Genomic DNA, 15,173 nt, shown 5'->3' on the forward strand with positions numbered 1-15,173 from the left:
ATTTTATCTGTGGCTGCGTACGTTAACGCTAAGGCACTCCGCAGCAATGCTCTAACGTGAATCCTTCTGCCTCTGTGTTACCACACCTATGACCACACCTTTATGTATTATCTTGGTCACATGACCAAGGTCAAGATCACACATTACAGAATAGAGGGGGGGGGAACCACGTTGTTAAAGTGCATCACAGCACCCCTCTAGTCTCATCAATATTAGTAGTGCCCAGCGTCCAGTTACCTCACTGGCGCGACACTACATTCCTCCTAAAAATTAAAACAGAACAATTATGTTGCGACACCACCACGTGATCACATAGCCTCACAGACGGGGCAGGATTGCTGCGCAAGTTGTATCTAGTGCCTTCAGCCCGCCCGTGACCGGCAGGTAGGTTCACGTCACTTGAGGGCACAGCATCGGGAGTGGGGACTGATGAGGCACCATCCATTGCTTCTGGACAGGGAACGCCACTGTCCTCACTGTCGTGTAATGATGACAGGTCATCTGTCGGCACAGTGGATCCCGACTCCAAACGGGGTTCCATTGAGGAGTGGAACCTTTTGAACAGCGACACATTTCGGGTCACGAGTTCAGTGTCACGTCGAGCCAACACCGACGATCCATCTTGCCGACACAATTACCCACGGAGCGGGGTTAAAAGGCATGCAGAACTTGCTGCCTGAAGACAGTTCCTTGAGCAATACTTGATCGCCAACTTTGAGGTCTACTGTTGAGCCCAGTGGTGGCGGCTGGCATACTGGTTAGTGGCAGATCGGCATTTCTGGACTTGATCAGGATCAATAGAGTTGGGGATCCAGGATTGGTGGTGCGGTATTGAGTCAACCACTGCTCTCCCAAAGACCCCATGTCCCGGAGCTCTACTCTTTGTAGAATGGGAAGTCTGATGATAATTTCTTAAAAATGAATATATCGTGTACTCACTAGGCTGACCACTGGTGATGCGTATCACCTTGTTCAAGGTCCTCATGAAGCGCTCAACTTCACCGTTAGCCTGGGGCCACCTTGGGGTGATCCGTCGATGTCGGACACCAGCACTCTCAAAATATTCGGCTACTTCTCGGCTCTGAAATGGTGAACCGTTGTCAGTCTTGATTTCCACAATGAGACTGTGAGTTGCCATGATTTTCTCAATGTGCGATATTACCACTTCAGCGGAGAGAGAAGGGATGACTTCTACCTCAGGGTATTTTGAAAAGTCATCAATCATGACTATGGTGTGTCGGCCATCTGGGGGACTGCCAAAATCCAGGCTAGCTGACGTCCAAGGTGACGTGGGACCGGGCTGTTTCCACCAGAGTCGGTCGGCTAGGTTCCCTGGATGCTTGACACCACTCGCAGGTCTTCACCACACCTTCTACTTGTTCATCCATGAGTGGGAACCACACCTTGGACCTTAGCCGGCTTTTTAGTCTTGACCATTCCTTGGTGTCCAGTGTGAGCAAGTTGCACAACTCGGGACGTGAGGGATGTCAGGATCACCAGCCGGCACCCTCTTAGGAGACAACCCTCAGCATCTATTGTTAGCTCATCTCTGACATGATACAAACTTCCCAGGATGCATTGGGAAGTGATGGTCAGGGTTGCAAGCTGTCTTTTTTACTAGGAACCACTAATTGTTTTTGATGGCTTTCAAAGCCTTTTGGAGGCATTCGTCGCTGGCTGTGGCTCGGACTATCTCGTCCACTGACAGGGGTAGTGGCCGGGATCTGTCAGAGACAAACCTAACATATTCTTCTGTTTCCTCTGCTTCACTGACTTCGCTGTCTGAGGTGGCTTGGGGATGCCTGGACAGGTAGTCTGCAGGGTTGTCTGACCCCGGAAGATACTCGTAGTCCTGTAACTGGAGCATCCATTTTTCGATCCTAGGAGGAGGTTTTGATGCAGTGCAATTGAATAGAGGTATAAAAGAGGCTTGTGGTTGGTGGTGACTAGGAAGGGACGACCATAGACCTAAATATGGAAGGGTTTGCAGCCCCAATGCACCGCAATGGCCTCCTTCTCTATCTGTGAGTACCTCTGCTCAGTTTCTGTCAAAGACCTACTCGCAAAGTCAACTGGGGACCAGTCGTCATTGTTTTGTTTCTGAAATAGCACAGCAACTAGTCCTTGTGGACCGGAGTCAACAGCGACTTTGGTTTCTTTTCTTGGGTCAAAGTATCTCAGAGTGGTGTCACTGAACAGGGCGTCCTTGACAGCTTCAAATGCCACTTGTTGGGTTGAACTCCAGGCCCATGGTTCTGACGATTTGCTCAGGGCCCGAAGAGGTTGAGTTAAGGATGCCAAATCTTTGATAAACCAGCCACAATAGTTTACCATGCCTAGAAAGCTTCTGACCTCTGTCACACAGGTAGGGGGAGTAGCATCCTTGACGTCACACACTTTGGCTGAGTCGGGCGCTACACTGGCGGTGGAGAACACGTACCCGAAGAATTGTTTCTGGTCTGTCAGGAATTCACATTTCCGGCGATGGAGAGTTAAGCCTGACTCTTGGATCCTGCGTAACACATTTCTGAGCCGTGGGTGGTGCTCTGCTGTCGTTGGTGCGTGGATCAGGGTGTCGTCACTGACATTTATCGTTCCTGGCAAGTCTGCCAACAGCTCATGTATTACGTTTTGAAACACCTCAGCTGCACTGGATATTCCAAAGTTTAAGCGTTTGTATTGCCTTAGACCCACATGTGTGGAGAACGTCGTGATGTAACGTGACTCATTGCACAAAGCCAGCTGGTGGTATCCTGACTGGAGGTCGAGCTTCGAGAACCAACACGACCCACTGAGCTCCCCTATTATGTCGTCTATCCTGGGTGTTAGATGTCTTTCCTGTTTGATGGCTACATTGGGGGGGTGCATGTCCATGCAGATGTGGACCTCTCCGGGTTGTTTTGGTTTTCGCGCCACCACTATTGGTGACACCCACGGCATTGGCCCTGTCACTATCTCGATGATACCAGCCTTTTCAAGTTGGTCAAGCTTTCTTTTCACTTGTGGTCTGAGGTGGAACGCTATTTGTCTGTGGGGGAGTGCGACAGGTTGGACAGTCTTGTCGATGTGTAATTTCACCTCCTTGTTTCTCAAACACCCAATTCCTTCGAACACACTTTGGTACTGGGTGAGTAGTTCTGTCACTGTCTCACGGTGTATGCCAAATGCAAATGTGACTACTCCTAGCTCTTCCGCTGTCTTGCAACCTAGTAGCATTCCGTGCCCTTCTTTAGCCACGTATACTTTTGCACGGACAGCTTTAGATTCATAAGTGACTGTAGTTTAGAACACGCCTTTTAAGGAAAGCGGTGTGCTCTGTACATATGCATACACTCTGACTTTGGCCTTGGTTAGAATTGGGATTGGAGTCATTTTGTAGTACTCACTGGCAGCAAGAATGTTTATTGACGGTCCTGTGTTGACGACTGCTAGAATGTCATAGGTGTCCACTGTTACTTGATATCTGGGTAATTTCTTTGACGATTGGGCCGTGTTTCCTATTGTAAACAGGGAGTGAATGATGTGCTCTTTGGCATCATCGTCGTCCATGTCACTGCCATGTTCTGACTTGCTTGTTGTCGTGTTGACGGATGCGTTGCCAGTGCGTGGCTTGCTTTATCTGCATACTTTAAGAAAGTTATGTAGTTTCCCAAAGCCAGCACATTTCTTTCCCCTTGCTGGGCATTCAGCTGGTCTGTGTGGTGGGCCGTCACAGTATCCACATTGTCTTTGCAGTGGTTTACACGTGTGTTGTTTTGCTTTGCTTGTGGGTGCGACTCCCACGTTGACAGCTTTGTCTTTAATCGGTCTCTGTAGGGCTGCTTCCATTTGAGACGCTCGGGCTTTTGATAGTTCCTTTGTACGTCCCATCATGAGGATGTCGGCTGGGGACCTCCCTGATTCTTCGAGGATCTGTTCTCTGAGCTTTATTGACGTGCACCCTTGTATTATCTGCCCTCGTATCTCTTCCACTTCATCTGCGAATCTGCAGGTGTTGGCCAGGTCTTGCAGCCTCATGTGGAAGGAGTTGAAAGACTCCTCCGGTTGCTGTCAGGCTTGTCTGAAGACGGAACGCTCATAATCAGTGTTGGCCATGGGCTCAAAGTATCTGTTTAGGACCGCTATCGGGTGGTGTGCGTTTTGGGAATGTCTTCATGGAGGTTTTTGGAGATTTAATAAATGTCCTTTCCCCCTAAATGGAGGATCATGGCCCGTTTTTGAGCGTCCTCCACCTTAGTTGCTTTGAAAAACAGTAGAACCCTTTCCACCCAGTCCCTCCACTTTGTAGCTTGTGCCGAAGGAGCTCCTTCCACCACGAACGGTTCTATAGGTGGAATGACAGACATGACGGAAGAGGGTGGGCGTGTCCACTTGGAGGAGGGCACGTGGTAGTGCCAGAGCAGTGGAACGTTAGTTGTTGGCAAAGTCGCAGTGGAGAACGAGAGGAGTAGCTGTGCAGGCTCTGACTGGTGTACAATGCACTTGGTGGAGCCGCACTCCCTTCTTTGAGTGGAGTGTGTGGCTGGAGCGGTGAACTTTGAAAAGGGGGCCACACGCAGGGCCAGCAACGCTCAGCAGCGCAGCACCAGGAGGCCTGGGTGTGTGGTGTGGCCTTGTGGGTGGGGCCGAGGAGACAGGCCTGCTGCCACGTGGTGTGCCCCGCGATCAGAATCCACACGCGTGCTCTCAAAAATGGCTGGCAGCCAACTGCGAGCCTCCAGGCCAGGCAGGGACACTCACCAGACTGTGAGAGGTGGTGGTGGGTGGTGGCACTGCAGCAGGGCGGGGCAGCCCTGGTGCTGAACAGGCGTCGCAGCCGACATGGCACGAGCACCGGTGTCACAGGGGTTGCCACGGGGTGAAGAGCAGGGTGGGTACGGCATCCTCGTCGCCAAATTGTAGTGTCGGGGGTGGCCGGCACTTCGTGTGATATAAAGACTACACACACTCTGTTAGATTTTATCTGTGGCTGCGTGCGTTAAGGCTAAGGCACTCTGCAGCGATGCTCTCGTGCGTCCTTCTGCCTCTGTGTTACCACACCCATGACCACACCTTTATTTATTATCTTGGTCAAATGACCAAGGTCAAGATCACACAATACAGATTAGAGGGGGGGGGACGACGTTGTTACAGTGCATCACAGCACCCCTTCAGTCTCATCAATATTAGTAGTGCCCAGCATTCAGTTACCTCACTGGTGTGACACCACAATCCCACAATCATAAACTATCAGACACTCCCTGCTTCCTCATCTCCTCCCTTTGACACTGTTTTCCATTTTCTCTTCCTCTTTCTTTCCCTCATTTGCATTTTCCTTTCTCATTCAATGCATCAAAATCTGTAAAGTGTGTTGGTCCCCAAAATGAGTGCTGACGAGCCCGCCTGCAACCACTACCTCAAGTTAAGCATTGTTTTTATCACAAATGCATTTGTGAAAGGTACACCCAAGCTAACTATTATAAATCCAATCAGTGCTCATTGTTAGCTGCATTTTGACGAAAACAGCCTCCTTAAGCTAACTACCACAATACAAACATGTAATATAAAAACACGTAACGGCAACAAGTGTAATATGGTCCTCTAATGGTGTCGATGGGGGTCCAAATAAAAATCACTCATCCTCTGGCCCAATGGTGTATGATGTCACCAGACACCTTGATGCAATAGTGGACAACATTACATGGATACCTGTTATTTATTCTGTATATGTTGCAGACGTGGATGATTTTATTGCACAAAGTTCAGTGATATAAAAATTCATATTTTGCAGGGATAATTGAAGAATAAGGAGTTTCAGATAAAGAAAGCTCTCTTTTCTTGAAAATCACATTCGGAAAAGAGAAATCACAGATTGTTGAACCTACTGCCAGCAAGTAAAAGCTACTAACGGGCCCTGACTGCGTTTAGAAAGTTCAGCTTTCTTGAACCGACTGTTCATTTGGTTTAGGTGCCTGAGAGATCACAGACTACATAATGTAACTGTTCCTGTAATCCACTGCTAAAGAACAAGTTGAAGCCTCACCTGGCAGGCATCTCTCCCGCCTGCTACAAAGCCAGCACACATCATGTCACTCTTGATGATCCAATTTTTTGGCTTCGGCAGTGGACCACCATGGTAGAGATCATTGCATACTTGTCGGTCAACAAGGGGAACCATCAGCTCCTGCAAAGTTCTGGGGGATGGGAGAGGCACTTATGAAAAAAAAGAAGAAAAATGAAAAAACACACATGAATTGACTTATAAAGTACATTTAGTCAAGTTTAAATGCCACAGGAAAATTGAAAATGTTGAGTTTCATACTTCTTCCGGGACATTCTTGTACTCCTCGTGTTCTCATTTGGTTGCTGTGGTGTCATATAAATCAGTGGAAATTGTTTGCTTACTAATACCAGTACACGGCAACTCTTGGCATGTAGCAGTCAAAGTATGTATTGCATCCTACGATTTAGGATCAGAAATCTACTACACCTTTAGAGGATGCAACCAACCGTGTCAAGAAATAATCATACAGTAGCTGTCAGCACCGTTGGATTCTATTTAATCTGTTAACAAAAAGGCAGTTTTATTTGCTAAAACGCTGCACTATTTTGTTTAAAAAGGGTTGCACTGATGGGAATATGTTATCACGAAGAATTCTTTGGTTATTCACAGTTATCAGCATAAGCCTCAACAATATACGCAGTAAAACAGTTAAAACCAAACAAATTCATTTCTTAAACGAACACTCCAGGGTGCATCACACGATTATTTACTATACCACAATACAGCAAATAAAATGCTTCAGTTTATAAACAATTCTAAAAGAATCACAATCAATTAATTTAAAATCGGATAAAAGTAAACGTATAATCCAAGAGTTATTACAAGAAGATAGGAAACTGTCCTAAAGAGTAAAGTGCAATAGTACTTTAGACTCCATTAGCCCTATTCAATAATGGTGTAAGCCTCTTAATGCAAACCGTTAAGGTCTTGGGGCAAGACAACAGCAAATGGGAAATAGATTCATTAGCCCCAAAGAACAATCACAACATTAATTGTTAAGATTACGTTTTCTCCCTTTGGCCTCATGGTTCTTTAATTGAAGGGTGTTCAGGTGAAGCTTGACTAATATGTAAGTCTCGCTTCCGGATATAAACAATTCAGATGTGATTCAAAGCCAGACTTTTCTTTATATTTAAAGTATCCATAAATTATGGACCCAGTGTTAACACAATTGAATATTTATCTCTCTTTGTGCCACCAGGACATCTCTGTCACTCTCTTAACTGTCTTGCTGTCAGTACAGGAAGGATCTTCATATATGGTGTCAAGGTCGAGCAATTTTAAAATAATCCAACAAGGGTTCAACCAATGCAATTTAAGTGAGCTATTCGAAGTAATTTCCTCCCTCAGCGAATGTAAATATCAGCATGCTAGTTCTGATGTAATTTAATCCAATATAAAACTGAGACAAGAGCAATAATATCAGCAACTGGTTTAATGCACAGTTACTCAGGACCCATTGATAGCAATATTCCTAAAAATCTATTCTCTGCTTTCTGTAGAATAGAAACGTCTATGGAGCCCCAACTTCAACTCCGTAAATAGTGTTGCTTTAGATCTATTTACATGCAACAATGATTTCAAGGATCGACTTCTGATCTTTTGTGTAAATCTGATAGCAGCAGCGGCGGTTTCCCTCATTGTGGCTACAACTTTCTCCCTTTGCTGGTTCCTGACCAAAGTATTATCAAAACATATGCCCAAATAATCAAAATTGCTCACCCACATTAATTGCTTCTTGTTAAAATAGAAAGTACACTTTATAGTTGTTTTTGGTATTATCCTAATCCTTGTTTCAGCTGCATTAATAGTAACTGTACAATAATCTATAAAACCCTTCATAAATTTATGCTGGCTAGCTTCGTCAGTGTAAGAAAAACTGCATAGCCTGCAAACAGTATTACAGGGAGTCTTCTCTTGCACAGTTTTAGATTGTCCAAATTCATGCTCTCAAGATATGGACCAACATCATTCAAAAGTAATGAAAAAAGCAGGGGAGGGACACGCCCCAAGATGGGGGATGGCTGAGGCGGACTTTCGTGCTTCTCCGCCCTCCTGCCAAAATCATCCCCAGCCATCGCCTGCCCTGGGGTGATCAGAGGACGGCCCCCCACCCCGAAAGCCAGGAGAAGCAAAGGGGATAGAAGGGGAGAATGGGACGGCGGTTGGCACACAGTGGCGGGCAATGAGGGCCCAATGACCAGGGCCACCATGGCTCCCTAAGATGGCGGTGCCCATCGGGGCTTAGCAGAGGACCAGCAGTCCTGGCCGAGGGATCCTCAAGACCCAGTGAGCGGATTCGGGGCCCCCTGGAGGAGGGTTCATCGGAGAACCCGTTCTGGGCGGCCTACCTTGGGTATCAGAGGGTCCGGTGCCCGGCCCAGAGGGAGACCTGGGCTCCGGTGGACACCTCCGGGGCTGCCCAGTACTGAGGAAAGGTGAGGAGAGGAAGAGCAGCGGAGGACAAAGACGGGCTGCCTGCCAGACCTTGTCAGGGACGACGCTAGCTGCCGGACCTAGGGAGAGCCACAATGCCGGCCCAGGGTGAGAGCAGGAGAGGAGGAGATCGAGGGGTGGAGGACTGGTCGTGCCACCCCTGAGACAGGCCGTGAGGCGTAGCAGGCCCCTTTGACTGCACCCTCCAGAGGAACATTGGAGGATCTGAGTCGGAGGGGGCCTGAGACAACCTAGAAGTTGCCGGTTTGGTCCAGCCACTCAACCCTCCCCCCCAGACCCTGATATCACAAGCAAAGGGAAGCCCAAGATGCCAGACGGGCACAGTGCACCAGAGAGGGCCTGTTTTCTGGCAGGGGGCCCCAAGAAGCGACAGGAGGAGTGGCCAGGTCGTGGTGAGCCCGACCCCGAACCAGCGGGAGGTCTAGGCCCAGGCTTGCCCCCCCTGGGCTGTGAGCACAGAAACAAAGCAGAGACTGGCCTGGAGATAGCCTTGTCATGACTTACGTGATACTTTAACCTGGAGTCCGCAGAACGAGTGGCGAGGATCTTGTTCCTGAATGTTCGGCCTTGGCACAGGTAGGGGCGACTCTTTCTGGTAGCCACGGTGCTGCAGGCGATGGAAGCGCCAAGGGCAGGCTGTGTCCTTCAGTACTAGTGCCAGAGTGAAAAAAAACTCTAAAAGGGGAAAAAACCTACAGAAGGAAATTTTCCTGAAACAGTAGCAAAAATAATAATTAAATACACGATCAAGAAAGAACAGGAAAAACACTGGAACAGAAGTGAACCAATATCTGACACAAGGAAGCAGGAGCGAAGACACCATCCAAACAGAAAGTGTTGCAGTGCAAGGAAGGAAAGAATCACAGCCCTTAAATACCAAAAAACAGGAAGCGACCGACAGGAAGTGCAAGGACACCATCTTAGATAGGGAAAAACACATAGAACATAATGGATAAGGAGCCATAGAGAGTAGGGAACTAAAGCATGCTGGGAAGAGAGGGGTAATATGGGAAGAAAGAAAAACATAAAGGGAGGCACAATGAGAGTGAAAGAAAAAGAAGAAGACAACAATAACAGGTGATTGGGGGAAGGTTAGACCTGCCTGAAAGCATGCTGCGCTATGAAGGAACGAGGCTCTATGCCCAATTTGGGGCCTCGGAAGGTACAGACTCAGGCTGGGGGCGCGGCGTGTCTCCGCGCTGCGCGCTGTGGCCCAAGCCGAATGTTTGGCTCACGCCGCGGCGCAACAGTATGTCCCCCCGAAGGTCCAGGTTTGTGCAGTAACAAGCGGTGAAAGTGACGAATCAGAAGAGGGGCGTGAACAGAAGTCGCATCTTCCCAAGAGCATTCACTAAGAGGGTGACCCTTCCAATGAATCAGATACTGAAGACGTTTGCGAAAGATACGAGAGTCACAAATTTCCTGTACCTCATATTCTGGTACATCATTCATTAACAAGGGAGGAGGACAAGGAAACTGCCGAGAGTAAGGATCAGGCACATAGGGTTTGAGCTGGGAAACATGAAAGACCAGATGGATCTTCCAGGTACGAGGCAAGTGAAGACGGATAGTGACAGGATTAATCAGCTGAAGAATACGGAATGGACCATAATAACAAGGTGTAAACTTGTTCTGAGAAAATCGCAAAGGCAGAAATTTTGAAGAAGGCCAGACTTTATCCTGGATGTGATAGCATCCCTGCGCTTCTTATCTGCCATTCTCTTCATGTATCTTTTAGTGTTCAGCAAGTTAGATCGAATCAATCTATGGATCTGTAGAAGTCGTTTGGAAAATGAAGTGACAGCAGGTAGAGAAGAAGTAGATTGAAGAGTAGTAGGAAAAGAGGTAGGATGATAGCCATAAGAACAGAAAAAGGGGGTGACCTTGGAGGAACTATGGACAGTGTTATTGTAAGAGAATTCAGCGATGGGTAGGTAAGTGTTCCAGTTACTCTGGGTAGGATTACAAAAGCAGCGAAGGTACTACTCTAGTCCTTGGTTGAGACGTTCGGTCTGTCCATTGGTTTGGGGATGGAAACCAGATGATAATGCTATATTGATATTCAGTATCCTACAGAAATGCTTCCAAAACCGGGAGATGTACTGAGGTCCCTGTCTTTTACAATGCTGTGTGGGAGTCCATGGAGACGAAAAATATGATGAATAAATATCTGACTTAGTTCTTGAGAGATAGGTAATTGTTTCAGGGCAGTAAAGTGAACCATCTTTGTAAAGGAATCTATTGTGACCATGATAACCCGGTTTCCTTCTGATGGAGGTAGTGAACACATAAAATCAGTAGATATGGGGTGCCAGGGAGCAGGTGGAACAGGTAATGGTTGTAGTAATCCCGCAGGTCTGGTACAGGGTATTTTTCCTTGGGCACATATGGGACAGGCCTGAACGTATCTTTTGACATCCGATTTCCAGGTAGGCCACCAGAAAGATTGTGCGAGTAATTCCTGCGTGGCCTTGATGCCTCTATGACCAGCAACTGGAGAATCATGGCACATTTGTATCGCCTTTTCTCTTACTCCGCTAGTCGGGAGGAACAACAGGTTCCTATAATAATAATAACCCTTCTGTTTACGTATTAGGGGGTTTAGGTTCTCTAACTCTTGATCAGAAAGGTTGGAATATTCCAGTTGTAACTCATCCAGGAATGATTGACTAACACCGATGATCTTACTGGACTCAAGCAGATATTGTGATGGTGTAGGAGTACAATCTGGATATCGGCGAGACAGAGCATCGGCCATTATGTTTTGGGATCCAGGAATGTAGGTGATGTAAAAGTCGTACTGACTGAAGAAAAAGGCCCAACAAGCCTGACGACTGTTCTGGCATTGAAAGTTACGTAAACATTGTAGGTTACGATGGTCCGTTCTCACCTCGAGGGGCTCTTTGGAACCCATAAGGAATTGTCTCCACTCTAGGCAGGCTGTCTTCAGGGCTAATAACTCCCTTTCTAATACTGAGTAATGTTGTTCCGACACAGAGAGTATATGGGCCAAATAGAACACAGGATGTTCTAGACCATCATCATCTTGTTGTTGGAGTAAGACAGCTCTGATGGCTCTTTCAGAAGCATCAGTAACAACAACAAATTGTTTATTGGTATCTGGGTGTCTCAGTATCGGTGCTTGAGTGAAGGCCTTCTTTAAACTTTGAAAAGCTGTTTCAGCCACCCTTGTCCAGACAAAGCCTTTACATAAATTCTCCTTCTTTAATGTTTGAGTAATGTGGCTGGTTCGTTCTGCAAAGTCAAAAATAAACTGTCGATAAAAGTTAGCCAGTCCTAGAAAACATTGAGTTTCCTTAATAGAGGAAGGGGAAGGCCAGTGCAGGATGGCTTGTACCTTTTCCGGGTTCATAGCTATTCCAGTGGGACTAAGGTGATAACCCAAATATCTGACTTCGGTCTTATCAAACTCACATTTCTCTGGTTTACAGGACAGTTGATGTACCCTGAGTCTTTGGAGGACCTGTTTCACGTGAGTAGAATGAAGCTCAGGATGTTTAGAATAAATAAGGATATTGTCTAAGTAAATGACTACCGTATGGTTCAAGAGATCAGAAAACACAAACACAGAGTCCATAAATGTTTGGAAAATTGAGGGGGCATTAGTGAGACCAAAAGGCATAACTCTGTACTCATAATGACCAAATGGGGTTCGAAAGGCAGTCTTCCACTCATCTCCTTCTTTGATGTGCAAAAGGTGGTATGGTCCAGGAAGATCTAGTTTGGTAAATCGTTGAGCCCCTCTTACTGCCTCCAGAATATCCTTGATGAGGGGTGAAGGATAACGGTCCTTTATAGTGATCTTATTTAAACCACGAACATCCAGACAGGGACGAAGATCTTTAGTCTTCTTGGGTACAAAAAATAGAGGAGCCCCCACCGGAGAGGATGATGGCACAATAAGACCGCTGTGCAGATTTTCTTGCAGATACTCTTTGAGAACTTCCTTTTCAAGTTCCGTGAGAGAATACATTCTCCCAAATTTCTCTTGAAATTCTAGATAGTGATCGGGGACTCCTTGAAATGTATTGATAGAACATCCTGTAGAAAGTTCAGTAGGCATCAACTTCTTGGGTGATGTAGGAAGTTGGCTCTGTATGCACTATTTCAAAGTAAGGAATAGTATGCAGAGTCCAAGGGTTCCCCTTAGAGGTAAGATAGTGGCAAAAAGAGATAATACTAATGCTCTATTTTGTGGTAGTGTGGTCGAGCAGTAGGCTTATCAAAGGAGTAGTGTTAAGCATTTGTTGTACATACACAAGCAATAAATGAGGAACACACACTCAAAGACAATACCAGGCCAATAGGTTTTTGTATAGAAAAATATATTTTCTTAGTTTAGTTTAAGAACCACAGGTTCAAGATTTACAGGTAATACTTCAAATGAAAGGTATTGCATGTAGGTACTTTAGGAACTTTGAATTAGCACAATAGCATATACAGTTTTCACATAAATCACATATAGCTATTTTAAAACTAGACACTGTGCAATTTTCAACAGTTCCTGGGGGAAGTAGGAGTTTGTTAGTTTTTGCAGGTAAGTAAACCACCTACGGGGTTCAAGTTTGGGTCCAAGGTAGCCCATCGTTGGGGATTCAGAGCAACCCCAAAGTTACCACACCAGCAGCTCAGGGCCGGTCAGGTGCAGAGGTCAAAGTGGTGCCCAAAACGCATAGGCTTCAATGGAGAAGGGGGTGCCCCGGTTCCAGTCTGCCAGCAGGTAAGTACCCGCGTCTTCGGAGGGCAGACCAGGGGGGTTTTGTAGGGCAACGGGGGGGACACAAGTCCACACAGAAAGTACACCCTCAGCAGCACGGGGCGGCCGGGTGCAGTGTGCAAACAAGCGTCGGGTTTGTAATTGAAATCAATGGGAGACCAAGGGGTCTCTTCAGCGATGCAGGCAGGCGACGGGGGGGCTCCTCGGGGTAGCCACCACCTGGGCAAGGGAGAGGGCCTCCTGGGGGTCACTCCTGCACTGGAGTTCGGATCCTTCAGGTCCTGGGGGCTGCGGGTGCAGAGTCTTTACCAGGCATCGGGATCAGAGGAGCAGGCAGTCGCGGTCAGGGGGAGCCTCGGGATTCCCTCTGCAGGCGTCGCTGTGGGGGCTCAGGGGGGGGGGGCAACTCTGGCTACTCACGGTCTCGCAGTCGCCGGGGAGTCCTCCCTGAAGTGATTGTTCTCCACAAGTCGAGCCGGGGGCGTCGGGTGCAGAGTAGCAAGTCTCACACTTCCGGCGGGAAACGCAAGTTGTTTCAAAGTTGCTGCTTTGTTTCAAAGTTGCAGTCTTTGGTGAACAGGGCCGCTGTCCTCGGGAGTTTTTGGTCCTTCTAGATGCAGGGCAGTCCTCTGATGATTCAGAGGTCGCTGGTCCCTGGGGAGAGCGTCGCTGGAGCAGTGTCTTTAGAAGGGGGGAGACAGGCCAGTAGAGCTGGGGCCAAAGCAGTTGGTGTCTCCGTCTTCTCTGCAGGGGTTTTCAGCTTAGCAGTCCTCTTCTTCTTAGGTTGCAGGAATCTGAGTTCCTAGATTCTGGGGAGCCCTTAAATACTAAATTTAAGGGCGTGTTTAGGTCTGGGGGGTTAGTAGCCAATGGCTACTAGCCCTGAGGGTGGGTACACCCTCTTTGTGCCTCCTACCTGAAGGAGGGGGGCACATCCCTAACCCTATTGGGGGAATCCTCCATCTGCAAGATGGAGGATTTCTAAAAGTTAAAGTCACCTCAGCTCAGGACACCTTAGGGGCTGTCCTGACTGCCCAGTGACTCCTCCTTGTTATTCTCATTATCTCGTCCGGCCTTGCCGCCAAAAGTGGGGCTGGGGCCTGAGGGGGCGGGCAACTCCACTAGCTGGAGTGCCCTGTGGTGCTGTAACAAAGGGGGTGAGCCTTTGAGGCTCACCGCCAGGTGTTACAGTTCCTGCAGGGGGAGGTGATAAGCATCTCCACCCAGTACAGGCTTTGTTACTAGCCACAGAGTGACAAAGGCACTCTCCCCATGTGGCCAGCAACATGTCTGGTGTGTGGCAGGCTGCTAGAACTAGTCAGCCACCACGGATAGTCGGTTAAGGTTTCAGGGGGCACCTCTAATGTGCCCTCTGGGGTGTATGTTACAATAAAATGTACACTGGCATCAGTGTGCATTTATTGTGCTGAGAAGTTTGATACCAAACTTCACAGTTTTCAGTGTAGCCATTATGGTGCTGTGGAGTTCGTGTATGACAGACTCCCAGACAATATACTCTTATGGCTACCCTGGACTTACAATGTCTAAGGTTTTGCTTAGACACTGTAGGGCACAGTGCTCATGCACTTGTGCCCTCACCTATGGTATAGTGCACCCTGCCTTAGGGCTGTAAGGCCTGCTAGAGGGGTGACTTATCTATACTGCATAGGCAGTGTGAGGTTGGCATGGCACCCTGAGGGGAGTGCCATGTCGACTTACTCGTTTTGTCCTCACTAGCACACACAAGCTGGCAAGCAGTGTGTCTGTGCTGAGTGAGGGGTCCCCAGGGTGGCATAAGACATGGTGCATCCCTTAGAGACCTTCCCTGGCATCAGGGCCCTTGGTGCCAGGGGTACCAGTTACAAGGGACTTACCTGGATGCCAGGGTGTGCCAATTGTGGAAACAAAAGTACAGGTTAGGGAAAGAACACTGGT

General features: G+C 47.7%; 1 protein-coding gene across 1 annotated transcript in view; it reads right to left on the reverse strand.

The window, feature by feature from the left end:
- Positions 1-15,173, reverse strand: part of LOC138246912 (serine protease 27-like) — a 175,667-nt gene that overhangs the window by 37,433 nt on the left and 123,061 nt on the right. The window contains exon 4 of the mRNA XM_069201659.1: positions 6,023-6,192. Within this exon, the coding sequence (XP_069057760.1) occupies positions 6,023-6,192 (170 nt within the window). The remainder of the gene's footprint in view (positions 1-6,022; positions 6,193-15,173) is intronic.

The sequence above is a fragment of the Pleurodeles waltl genome, chromosome 7, assembly GCF_031143425.1.
Source record: "Pleurodeles waltl isolate 20211129_DDA chromosome 7, aPleWal1.hap1.20221129, whole genome shotgun sequence".
Classification (NCBI taxonomy): domain Eukaryota; kingdom Metazoa; phylum Chordata; class Amphibia; order Caudata; family Salamandridae; genus Pleurodeles; species Pleurodeles waltl.